Below are 13,548 nucleotides of genomic sequence, written 5' to 3'. Positions count from 1 at the left end.
AGAGGATTTCAGGAGAGTTTGAAGAAGGAATAGAGTAGGGGAGGCATCAGAGAAATGGAGAGAAAGAAGGGAAATGGAAGGTGTGTTTCTTACACTCTCCAACCCTGTTGTTAAAGGAACTTCCAAACAAAAACTGTCCTTGACTTTGATCATCTTTCCCAAGCTTCTGGTTCAAAAGTAATTCCACAGGCAAACCAAGTCTGGGAACAGTGAGATGGCACGGATCCCACCCCGCCTGCAGTCTCAGTGTCCTTCAGAACCTGCACCTTTCCTTTACAAGATTCCTCTCCGCCTGACCCTATTTGTTGGGAAGGACTCAATTCAGAGACACCCTCTCTGGAAAGCCTTTCTTGCCCTTGCCTCTGATTATGAAGGGACCCCCCCCCCCATTTTGAGCTCCTTTGGCAACCACAGCTGGTGACACATTGTCCTGTATTGCAATCGCTCACTTACTGGAGTAACTCCCTTTCACATTTTGAACTTCTTGGTTAATTAATAACCAGGAATTAAGTTGAAATTTCACCAAATTGCAACTACAGAGTTTGAAGAAATGCCACATTCAACTTGTGAGCAGTCTCTGTAACCTTTCTCTAGCTGAGGCTGTTTACAACATTTGCTGTATCAGGTAGTCAATGATATCTTTTTAAATACAGCTACCACTCAGCAAGAGTCCATAGGCGACATAGTAAGTTCTGACCAGCCTAGACTGCATAGTGAGAACCCTGTCTCAAAAAAACCAAAGAAATGATGGAAAGGAAAAGAAGAGGAGAGGGGATTAAAGAAGCATGAGAAGGAAAAGAGAAAGACAGGAAGGGAGGAGAGGGAAGGGAAGAGAAGAAATAAGAGGAAAGAGATTTGAGGGAGAGAGGATGGGAGTGGAGGAAGAGGAGGCAGCTTCTGTTAATACATGGCTTAAAGCTCAAATGTGTCTCACCTCCATTCACAAACATGGAACCATCTGGATTTCAACTCCATCTCCCCAGAGAATCTTTACAGGTACAGAGTTCTCTTATTAGTAAAAATGGCAACTGAAAGCTTGACTCAGTACAGTAGGAGGCTGTGAGGAGGTAGGTAAGCACAGATGCACACACCTGAACATACTAAGAATTCATCAAGAAGGTAGGTGCTGGGCACGCCATGCACACCTTGAATCCCAGCACTCCAGAAACAGGCAGGCAGAGCTCAGGCCACCCACAGATACAAAAGGCTACAAAACAGAGAGAGAGAAGAAAGAGAAAGAAAGGAAAGGAAAGGAAGGAAGGAAGAAAGAAAGAAAGTGGCACCTAAGTACACAAAGTCACAGTGTTGGACTAGCAAGATCACTCAGAGAATAAAGATGCTGACTACCAAGCCTGAGCACCAGAGTTGGATTCCCTAGAACCCACATGGTGAAAGGAGAGAATGTCTTGCCAGTTGCCCCCACTCATGCCATGCTGCAGCATATGAGCATACATACATTCACACATACATATGTACGTAGGTAGGTAGACAGATGATAGGCAAATGTACTCTTTTTAAAAAGTCACGGATGTACAAAGTTCTTTCTGCTCTGTTTTGGGGTAAATTTTTAATTGTTAAAAAATAAATAACATAAAATTTACAATGTTGACATTTTTTTTAAATGATTCATTTTACTGTGTGTGTGATTTGTGCAGATGAAGGCAGGGGCCCAAAGGGTCCAGAAGAAGGTTCTCAATCCTGCCAATCTGTAGTTACTGGTGGTCATGAGCTGCCTGCTATGAGTTCTGGACACTGAGCTCTCTGCAGGGCAGTACATGCTCTTAACTGTTGAGCCATCTCTCCAGTCCCAGTGATGGTATTTTTAAGTGTTTGATTAACGTTGCTGATTACATCCCTATTATTACACGACCTTCAACACTATCTATTTTTTTCTTTTTTTAATTTTATTTATTTGTATTGTATGTGCACTGGTGTTTTGCCTGGAAGTATGTGTGTGTGTGTGTGAGGGCATCAGATCTTGGAGGTGCAGACAGTTGTGAGCTGCCACACGGGTGTTCAGAATTGAACCCAGGTCCTCTGGAAAAGCAGTCATTGCACTTAACCTCTGAGCCATCTCCCCATCCCCTAACACTATCTGTTTTCTTTTTTCTTTTTTTATCTTATTTTTTATCTTCTCAGGGAATTCTGCCTTCATCAAACAGGGAGCCTCTGGCTTCCTGTGCAGTCTCCAGCAGCCACTGTTCCCCTCCCGTCCCTGCGAAGAACATACTTGCTTTCCTTAACACTTCATAAAAATGTTGTTGTTGTTTTGACAGAGGATCTTATTGTGTAGCCCTGCCTGGGCTGCAGCTCGTTATGTAAACAAGGCTGGTTTTGAACTTGAGGCGATCTTCCTGCCTCTGCCTTCCAAGTGCTGGAATTACAGGCATGTGCCACCACGCACAGCTTGTACCTTGTGCAATTATTATCATAAGCATTTATGATCACGCTTATCACAATTAATATATCTTCATGGGTCACTCAGATTGGAATGTGTTCATATCTGCTTCCTGTTTAGGGCTGAGTAGTATAATGTTGTAGTCACAGATCAAATGTTCTCAATCCATTCTTCCACTGATGTTCAGGATGCTGTTTGTAACGCTACTGTGAGTACCGGCATACAAGTCAGAAAGCGTCCAAATCTTTCCTACAAGCCTTTCAGTTAGTTACATATCTACAAATGGAACTTCTGGGTCACACAGTGACTTGACTTTTGGGAAGTGGCCAGTTATCCACTGTGGCTGCAACATTTCACATTCTGACTAGCCGTGCAAAAGTGTGCTGACACTTTCAAACGAGAGCTTAAGATTGGAAGCAACCTAAGCATCTAATAGCAACTGCTCCTGTGGTGTGCAGAGCAGCCTCAGTGAAAGACATAAACACAGAGCCATGAATCCTTTTTATTTATTTACCAGGTCCCATGATTAAGAAGAGTTTCATTTATTACTTGAGGAAACAGGCTGTGAAGGAGTAGGTTCATGAGGCTGCTGTTTATATAAAGGAAAAGAAAATATTTTTATTGTAGGGGTTGAGGATTAAAATGGCTGTCCTGAGAGCAGGAGGGCCTGAGTTGAGACTTCAGAACCCCCATAAGAGCCAGATGCTATGGTGTGGACCTGTAAGCCTAGCTCAGTTGGGGGTGGGCAGGAGACAGGTGGATCCTTGAAGCTCATTGGCCAGCCAGCCAAGCAGAGTCTGTGAGCTCCAGGTTCAGGGAGAGACTCTGCCTCAAAACCAGAATGGAGAGTGATTGAGGAAGACACATGATGTTGACCCCTGGCCTGGAGGCACATGTGTACATGCACACTAAAAGCACATACACTACACAGAACATACATTGCACAAGGTTAAAATGTATTAATACATATAATTGTACTTGAAAACATATAAACTATCAAACAGTTAAATAAGGCAAGTACAAATTTCGCCATAATTATTACTTCTTTAACAGCTGTCAGCACTTTAGGAACGGACAAAGAGTTTTATAATTTAAAGAATATAATCTACTTGGCAATGAATGCACTGGATTTCTGAGCACTGTACACCTGAGTATTTTCCACCATAGGGTGTGACTACAGGGTTGTCACCTTCAGAGATGTAGACTTTCCCCTCTGTACCTCGGGTACCTCCTAAAAAGGTGGCTTCTGTTTTACTTATTCACATAAATTCCCTTTCTTCTGTTTTCTCAAACAAACACCAGGACCTCTCTTTCTTTCCCCGCAGTGAATCATAGCCTCACAAAGCCCAAACCCCACTCCAAGCCTCCGGCCATATCTGTCTCCCAAAGTGATGACATGCACACACACACAAAAAAAAAAAAAAATCAATCACACACATTAAAAATGAAGACCTAATATTGTAAACTCACAGCATAGAAACAAAAGCCCAGGAAGCACAAAAACCAATCCTCCTCTCATCCCTAGCACATCGTGCAGGCTGTGTGTCTCTATGGCCCTGCTCCTGCAGCAGACTGGAAACGGAGGATAACACTTTACTCATTATCTCTCGACAAACACATGAAAGCACCACAGCTCACCTGTGTGGAAAAGGCCCCAAAGATTTCAAGGAACGAACGCCAAACGCTAGCCTTTCCATTGTCTACCTAGACCAACAAGTTCCGCAGACACGTTTTTACTGTTTCCCATGGTTCAACTGAGTCCTGAGTGAAACCCTCACTCATGCTACTGGCCACTGCAGGTCCTGACTGACGTGTATTCATCGCTCTCTGTGCTTCCTTCTTGAGCATCCATGGTTGATCATCACAAGAGTTAAGAGGAGGCAAAATATTATCTGTATTTTTAAGCATCATTTGAGCAAAAACATTGCTTGGGGACATACACACTAGTGAGTCACAGCCTATAGAGGCTATTTTGAGCTTTTCTGCCCACTGTAACCCAGCCACATCTGGTCCCTTGTCAAGATAGTAGCTCATTAGAGAGAAACTCACTCAGCACTAGCTTCCGAAGCCATCACATAAGCCTCCAGCTCTTCCCCTAGAGCACTCAGAAGCAGGGAGAAGGCAGCGACACAAATGCCAATGTGGAGGGCATATGTGCTCAGCACTCAAATCAAGGTCCTGGATATTTATTTATTTATTTATTTATTTATTTATTCATCCATCCACTTATTTATTAAATTTAATCCATGGGAAACACTAATGCAGTTTTTAAAATCTATAGGTTTAAATTCTTAATGTGATGGCTCCAAGTTTTCAGGATTAGCAAAGATGCTTACACTGGAGGAAAAGGAGATATTGGGATGGTTTTTGAAGCAAGCAATGTACAATTAGGGTCTGCCATGGTTGCCTGCGTATCGAGTCCTCTGCTGATGTTCTCAGCTGCTGTTCAGCTGAACTTGCCCCGCACAGCCAGAGTAGCACCTGACAGCAGACTGTGACATGTCCACTTCTCCCCAGCATCTTCCTGCGCTGCACACATCCTGGAAGCCCTGCAGTCTGAGGCCCTCCTTTATGCCGCATAAAATCGCTTTAGTCATACCGCACCACTGAGCAAATGGCGATGTGCGCTGTGCTGTGGTTCAGCCCAGGTCTCCCGTTCTCTGTCCCATCATTCTAATCCTGAATTGTTCTTCATGTAATCATCAAACCTTGTTTCTAAACACACATATAATTCAAATCATAATTTTAAATTGGTCGTTAAAACTAAATGTAAATGAACACAGACGTGAGCTCTTGTTTATAATTAATTTGACTCCCCTACAGCCATTCAGTTCAGTACTTAACATTTTCCTACAAATGTTCAAAATTAAATCTCATGAATTACAATATTCCTTTTAAAAGAAGCCAAATATTATAATAATAAGAGGGTTTTTTTTCTTTTTTAGAAAAATAATGATAGAACCAAGCATTGATAAAGAAGTGAGAGAAAGCATGTTCGCGTCTGCAGTGCTCTGGGTGGGTTTTACTCCGTTATTAGAATACCCTCTCAGAGCGTCACGCTGAATCAGTGGTTGGAACTCACTGTTACAACCCTGATATCTGATAAGAAATTGTCTAGGCATTTTAAAGTAATCAATATTTAACTTGTTTGTAAGCATAAATATTATAGATCACTGGCTTGCTTTAAAGAAAACAATAAATAAAGCCAAAGTCATCAGAGCCTCATTTCAATTTCAGATTTGCTAAAAATAATAATAATAATAATAACATGCACAGATGAGGTGGCAGGTCATCTTTTGTTTTTCGTTAACTAAATGTAAAATTGTGAAAGGGGAACACAAAAACATGTGCCAGCAAAGCAGAGTCACTTTAAATTTGCATAACCAAATCACCTTTTCTCACTAGAGGCAAACAACTTCAGAAATAATTCCATAGTTTATTCATCCTCTTCATCAAAGCATAAATACATGCTCCTTCAAAAGAACAGGGCATGGCCAATTGCATGCTAGATTATGTATGATATAAATATATATATCAAAGACAACTGCATACTTGAGGTGGAAAAGAAACAATAAAGTCAGGCATAAGAATCCTAGCAATTGTCAGTGGAGTTTGAAGATCAATTTCATCATACTAAAGGGAGCTGTTGGTGCTTTTTTACTTCCTGGTTTGTTTTGCTTTGCTTGCTTGCTATTATTATTTATTACTAGCCAGGGAAATAATACTTGATCTCTATAGTATCTCTCACCCAGAAAAAAAAAAAAAAAAAGACCTTTTATATAAAACAACCTTCTCCCCAGAGATACCAGCATGCTAATTCTACTGAAAGAAAGAAAGAAAGAAAGAAAGAAAGAAAGAAAGAAAGAAAGAAAGAAAGAAAGAACGAACGAACAACAACCAATGTGTGTATGTCAGAGGAGATGAATTATAAATCACATTTTACATATGCGTATGATACAGATGCGTATAACACATTTGTAAAAATCCACCTTAAACATGTAAAGCCTCAGTGGCTATCTTAGACCACTTAGGAAAGGCAAATTGTTATAAAGACTGCTACCCTTATGGAATATGTTTTTAATCAGCCAGCCTGTCACATTTAAAATTTTGAAATCATCAAAACATATTCCTTTCATTTAAAAATTTCTAATTCCTAATATGGCTTTATGTTTTATGTATAACATTCAACAATTTAGTATTGTCAACCAAAGACATTTCCCTGTTTCCCACAGAAGGCTAAGTTTGAACCCTGGCTTAAACAGTCCTCGTTAAACACTGCATTGAACATACTCTTTATACTAATAAGAGGAAAGGCAAATAGCATATTAAGACTTATTGAGAGTTTGCCTCCCTTCAGTGGAGCCTGTTACTTGAGAAATTTGCTTATTAAAAGAGGGAAAACCTTACAAGGTGGAAATTTTTTAAGCTCTATTCCTAACATTCAATTATTGCCTCAAAGGTTTTTTTTTTTTTTTTTTTTTAGTAGTACAAACTATTAATTTACAAATATGGAGCCTTTCTCAGTGGCACGCTTCCAAAAGGCACCAGGTGTCTGATTGTATTCAAAATCACAACCCAGGGTACACTTAGAACAGTAAATACACAAAGGAAAAGCCAACTGAATTCCGATGTTGTTTCAAACCTATCTGCAATCAATTATTTTCACAACTGAACATAAATTTCACCTACAAACAGGAAAGATTCTACGTGCCTATAAGACACGCAACAGGCAACGCTCCTCAGAGCAATCCCACTCCTCTCTATAATGTCAAGACCTGGAATGGAAAGGCAAAGTTATGGAGTAGAGATTTCAGTTCTTATTATTTTCCAGTTTGTCTGTGTAAGCAGCAGCCCCTAAGAGGATCAGTCGTATTCCGTGTCATCAGCGTTTTCTGAGTGCCATGTTTAAGTACTTCTCTGAAGATGCGTGAGTGTGCATGAAGATGAAAGGCTTATGAATATCAATAAACCCAAGAGTCCAACTGCAAACCTTATCATTTTCTAAAATGCATTTTGTTAAAAACAGCTAAAGGATACTGGAATTTTGCTTTCTGGGTTCATACTCTTAAGGTACAAATACCAAAATATGCATTAAAGACTTTATCATGCGATAGGCTAAAGAAGAGGAAAATCAGTAAGTAGCCCCAATTCAAAATAACAAAAGGTCACTTGGTGCTGCAGCCTAACTGGATTGCTTCAACCCTCAAAACAAAAGTCGTCGCTATTAACCTTGGTTTCTGAGGAAGAAGAGAGCTAGGAAAGTCAGGTTGGTGTACAACAAGCAAGTCTAAACTTTCGAGACTGAGGTCTGACTGCCCTTGAGGGTTCACCTTTATCTCCCCTGAAAAATGCCAATATAAAAATTCTAAAATACCTTCATAAGCCCCAAGGAAAGCCTGTGGACAGAGAGATGATGTGATAGCTTCCTTCCTTCCTCTCCTCAGCCGCTTCTCCTCTGTGTGGCTGAAAGCAAATGCATGGAGAGTCAGCCGCATATTTAATTAGAAGCAAGCTGCTTCAGTATCAGTGTGGGGATCTACCTCTCCAATCTCTTGTGAGTCAATCTTTCCCATCTCTGATTTTCTTTTATATTTATGCTAGAATATTTAATTGTAGACAAAAGGTTACTCTGGCTGTATTCACTGCACAGAGGCACAATAATCTGCTTTAAAAGGCTTGACATTTCAGGCTTTTCAAAAAGGCTGAAAAAATTATATCCCTGCTTTTGTTAATCAATGAAGTAGAACTCTCCTGAACAAAAGAATTAAATTGCTTGGTTGGTTTAATAAAACCAACAGAAATAGCTGCTTCCTCTGGGTTTTATTGTGTAGGCATGGCACACGCACCCAGCACTGTAATTCCATATGATTCAGGGCAAAACTCTAATTTCTGCACACAGTTGGGTTTTTAAATCCTATTCAGACCCTATCCATTCTGGCTGGCGCTCTAAGGCCAGCACTTTTATCATTAAACTTGACTCTTTTTCTGAAGTGTGGCAACCATATAGCAATTTTATTTTTGTTCCTGTGCCTGTAACCCTCCAAAAATGTCCATTGAAATGCATTAATCTAAATATTTCCTTGTTGTTTTGTTTAGTCTGGAGCTAATGGTTTTACACGTCTTTCTGGCTATTTTATTGGGGGAAAAAATGAACTGAAGGGAATGAACAAGTGACAGGAACTTAGATGTGCACATATAAAATAGTACTTTCTTAAAAAACAACCCAGGATCAAATCAGAAAGTAACAATACTGTTAAATTCATATTTGCAGCCTAGGTTTGCAAGTAATACTGGGTGTATTTTGGCAAAAGACTTCAAAACTTCCAGGATAACCAGGGTGAGTGCAAAAGATGACAGACATTCTTTTTTTATTTATTTATTTTTTTAATCTAATCACAAGGCAGGTCACAATTTTACTAGAAGCCACAGCAAGACTGTCAAGGGAGGAAGCCCTTCCTCAAGTGCTTTCAAATGGGTCCTTTTGTTCTGTGGCAAAGACACTGAAAAAGAGATGTGTTCTTCTAGGGTTCTACTGTGGAAGTCCCTCAGATGGCTGATGACATGCTCTCCTGTTGCAGTTTTTAAGGATGTGGAAGGCAGAGCAGGGAAAGAAAGCATTGGTTGGACCAGCCATTTCCACCCAACCTCAGGCTTTACACATTTAGAGCTACAGAGAACATTTTCCAAGATAATAATGGAGCTAAGAGCCAACAGACATATTTATGTCAGACAAATTGCCTAATACTGCTCTGTCTTCACAGTCCTGGGGCTGAAGGTCACATAGAGGTCATCCAATCCAGTGCCCTATTGGTTTTGTCAGTCCTCTCCCTGCCCCCCATGGAGATAATGAATGGCTAGTCCAAACCTAGGCATAGTAAGTGCTCAATAAATGGAAACTACCATTGTCTTTACAACCCCTGTCTAACCCATTTCACGTTGGCAGGGATTCGAAATAGCTGGCCTCATTACCAATCAATCGGTCGAATGCCACTAGCCCAGCTGGAGGCACTGGTTTAATCTAACAAAGATGCACATCGCTGCAAACATGGGTTGGGGGAATTACCTGTCTCAGACTTATAAAACTACACCTCCTCACGCTTTTCCAGTCTCCATCACAACAGATGAGGTTTAAGCTACTTGATAAATTATGGCAAAGCACCAGCTCTCTTCATGAGAGTGAGCCTGCCGCCCCCTCCCTCTCTTCTTCTCCATCTCCCTCTTCCTCCCTCCCTTCGTTTCATTCCTCTTTAAAGAAACAGCGGTTCCTAAACTGGCCGTAGTGTCAAATAGCTAAGTCCCAGCCCTTGGCAGGCTGAGGCAGGAGGTGGAGAGCCACAGACTGTGACTGAGGCATGGTGCAGTCCTGGGAGGGGAAGGGAGATATGACCGGGACCCTCAGCAACCTGCGCTTTAACTCCCACCTTCTTGCCAAATGCACTGGTCTCAAAGTGCCTGTCACCCACAAGGGTCCAGCTCCTTGCTTCCAACTGGTCTCAGCACCTCAGGCAGCTCTGGTGTTAAAGCCATGGCTGGCTTCAAGGAACACACTGGAGCTGGGGATCACAACCCCAGCCTGGGGACAGGGCTTTTGCAGGGCCTCCGGGGCCCAGCAGTCTGCCACAGAAGCTTCCAATCACTGCTTTATAACTACATTGTGACTACAGACCTTCTGGTGGCTGGGGCTACAGTGGAGCTGACAAAGAAGGATGGGAGCAGAGTGGAGCCCAAAGTCAAGTATTCCGACTGACATTCAGTTGCTCCTCTGATTTCTTTGCTCCTCTAGATAAGTTCTGAGTTCTGAATGAGTTTAGGATTCTGAAGGGTTGATTTTGACATTTGTCAGTGTAGATACTGGTCTTATAGTAGAATGAGCTTTAAAGGTCTCTGAAGAACAGCTTGCCATTTCCTTAAAATGTTAAACACAGGCCTACTACACACATGACAAAGTACACTTTCTATGTCATACATAAGAGAAACAAAAACCTAACCCATGCAAAAAACATGTACACAGTTGTTCATAGCAACAATATTTTTAAAAGTCACTAAACCCCATATGTTTGTCAATAGAGAAATAGCCAAAAACAACAACAACAAGGAAAACCTGTGGTAACTCCACACAATGGAATATTATGCAACAATAAAAAGGAAGTTCTGACTTGCGTTACAACATGGTGGTCCTTAAAAACACTACACTAAAAAGCAAATCACCAAGGACAATGTGTTCATAGGACTTCACTCATCTAAACGATCCAGAACATGCAAAGGTATAGAGAGAAAGTGAGTTAATGAAACCTAGGACAGGGGCAGATGTGGGGAATAAGTGAGTACAGGCTAAATGGTGTATCTTAGTCACTGTTCTATTGTGGTGAAGAGACACCGTGACCAAGGCAGCTCTTATAAAAGAAAGCACTCAACCGGGGGATGGCTACAGTGCAGACAGTGAGTCTGTGATCATTTCGACAGGAAACAGACAGGCATGGTAACGGAGCAGGAGCTGAGAGCTTTACATCCTGCTCCACAGGCTGCAGGTAGAGACAGGGGTACTGATGTGAGTGTTGAAACCTCAAAGGCCACCCCCAGCAACAGCCTCCCCCAACATGGACACATTTACTAATCCTTCCGGACAGTTCAACTGGGGACTAAGCATGCAAACTTATAAGCCTGGGGGAAGGGGGCATTCTCATTCAAACCACCACCAAGTACAGGCTTCCTTTGAAGCTGGGTAAGCACAATGTTCCGGCATGAGACTGGCAATGGCGGAGTTGATCGAACCTGTTAACCTGGGCTCCTAAAGGGAGCCATTATGTATGCCAGGTGGGTGATATCTCAGTAAAGCCTCCCCCCACCCCCACCCCCATGTGCTGTGTTTAAGTCAGCCTTGTTTCCTTTTTTCTGGGGATCTCCATATCTTTCACTGTAGTTCAGAGCCCTGGCTAGAGTTTAGCTCTACCCCCAAATTTAGCCCACCATCAGGTTATTGCTCTTCCTTCAGAATAAAACCTAAAGGCCTGTGGGCTAGTGGGAGAAAGGGCAAGTCCTGTCCTCAGGCAAAGGATTCAGCACCTCTAAAGCAGGCTGGAAGGAACACGGAAAGAAATGACGATCAAAGCTGTGATGAGAAACGCTGATGGAAGCCAGCCAGTATCTGTGTTCCCCGACCCCTTCCCATCATGTCCAAGAAAGGCCCACTGAAAAGAGCGGTGGACTGGCCTAGCTGCTCTCACACCTGGAACACCCAGATTAGAGCCATTTGTTAACTCAGCCTGGAAGAATTTGTTGAAATCCTAGCTCTTCTATACACTTTTTCTGAAATTTTATTTTATTTTTAATTATGTATTTGCATGCTTGTCTGCTGGGGATCTGTGCATGTTGAGTGGAGTGCCCACTGAAGCCAAATCCCCTGGAGCTGGAGTTACAGGCAGCTAGCTGGGAGGCCATCGACATGAGTGCTGGGAACCTAAGTCATCCTCTGCAAAAGCAGCGCATGCTCTTACCCTCTGAGGCATCACTTCAGCCCCAACTGTTATTATGTTCGTACTAACTTTAGATGTGTGTGTGTGTGTGTGTGTGTGAGAGAGAGAGTGAGAGAGAGAGAGAGAGAATGCATTTGGAGAGAGAGAGAGAGGAGAGAGAGAGAGAGAGAGAGAGAGAGAGAATGCATTTGGAGAGAGAGAGAGAGAGAGAGAGAGAGAGAGAGAGAGAGAGAGAGAGAGAGAGAGAGAGAGAGAGAATGCATTTGGAGTCCAGAGGACAATCTCAGGGGTCATTTCTCAGTTACCATGCACCATTCCCAGTTTTGAGGTCTTTTACTGGGTCCTGGAGCTTGCCAAGTAAACTGAGCTAATTGACCACTGAACGACAAGAATCTGCTTATCTCCACCTCCACACTGCTGGGGTGAAAGGCACAGGTCACCATGCCTAGCTTTTTACATGAGTTCTAGAGACAGAACCCAGATCCTCAGGCTTACATGGCAAGCACTTTGCCAAACGAGCCAGCCCCCCAGCCCTGGGGGATAGGTGTTAGACGATCCCAAATCTTTCTTCTCCTCAAGCACCACCATGAGTAAAACAAGTTAGTGACTGGTTTCTTTTGCCTTCCTTCTTTTTTTTTTTTTTTTATTTAAAGGGTTTTTTCCCCACACTTATTTATCTATTGGTTGACTGACTTAGTATGAGGGTTGTGAAAGTCAAAGGACAACTTACAGGAGTCAGTTTTCTCCCACCACCACATAGGTCCATGGCATTGAACTCAGGTCTTCAGGCTTGGCAGGAAGAGCCTTTAACCGCTGAGACATCTCTCCAGCCCCTAGACGAGTTCCTTGCTCTTGAGTTCACCATTTAGTTGATGACCTCAGTTCCTTAGCTTTATGAAAGTCATTTTGTGAACCATGTAGTGCCTGTCCACAGTCACACAGGATAAGAGCCACGCTGTCAGGAAACCGCATGCTCCACAGAAGCCCATTCCACACTGTGAGTTTTGTGTCTAGAATTCTACTGGGTCCTTAGATAACCTCAGTTTTTCTCTTGGTCTTCCTTGTGTTTCTCTTTAGGTCCCTGAGTACACTTGTAAAACATATCATTGTTATTTCAGGTCCTCTCTCCTGATTTTTATCATTTCTGGCCACATCTCTATCAGCTAATTTTCTTCCTCTTATGGTTCCTGCTTATATGAATTTTTTTTCTATATTGGTGATGATATGAGACATCTTGTTTTTATCATCTTGAAACATAAGTTTTGTAACATGCTAGATCTTGCTGTCTGCCTTTACACAGTATTGGGTCCATCCCAAGCCTCAGTGAAGCCTCTCACAGGGAGCCCTTTCTTAAGGACCATGCAGAGAGGGCTTTATTCTAGACCTATCTGCCGGTACTTGAAATGGCTACTTTTTCCTATATGGTATGAGATAGTGTGTCTGCTTGTAATGTTAGCAGTTGCCTGGGGGCTCAGTTCTCCATGCAGAGGCAAAGTCTGAGAGGGGAGACCGTGAGGAAAATCCCGGTGAGGCTGTCTTCTTCTGTGTGGTACAGGGTGGCATGTCTGTTTGATAAGTAGTACTCAGTGTGTGAGTACAGAGATGCCTGTGTCTGAGGCCAAGGCAGCTGCTCTGTGTGAGCACGGCTGTGCACAGTGAACACATGTCAAAGGCCAA

General features: G+C 42.4%; 1 protein-coding gene across 3 annotated transcripts in view; it reads right to left on the bottom strand.

Annotated features, from left to right (window-relative positions):
- Positions 1-13,548, bottom strand: part of LOC132652461 (uncharacterized) — a 607,788-nt gene that overhangs the window by 585,936 nt on the left and 8,304 nt on the right. For 2 of the 3 annotated variants that reach the window (XM_060378221.1, XM_060378223.1), the window contains exon 2: positions 7,773-7,861. The exons of the other annotated variant lie outside the window; for it this stretch is intronic. In XM_060378221.1, the coding sequence (XP_060234204.1) occupies positions 7,773-7,861 (89 nt within the window). The remainder of the gene's footprint in view (positions 1-7,772; positions 7,862-13,548) is intronic. 3 annotated transcript variants of the gene reach the window in all.

The sequence above is a fragment of the Meriones unguiculatus genome, chromosome 2 (genome assembly GCF_030254825.1).
Source record: "Meriones unguiculatus strain TT.TT164.6M chromosome 2, Bangor_MerUng_6.1, whole genome shotgun sequence".
Lineage (NCBI taxonomy): Eukaryota > Metazoa > Chordata > Mammalia > Rodentia > Muridae > Meriones > Meriones unguiculatus.
The sequence above is the reverse complement of the archived record's forward strand: the minus strand, read 5'-3'. Positions and strand labels throughout refer to the sequence as shown.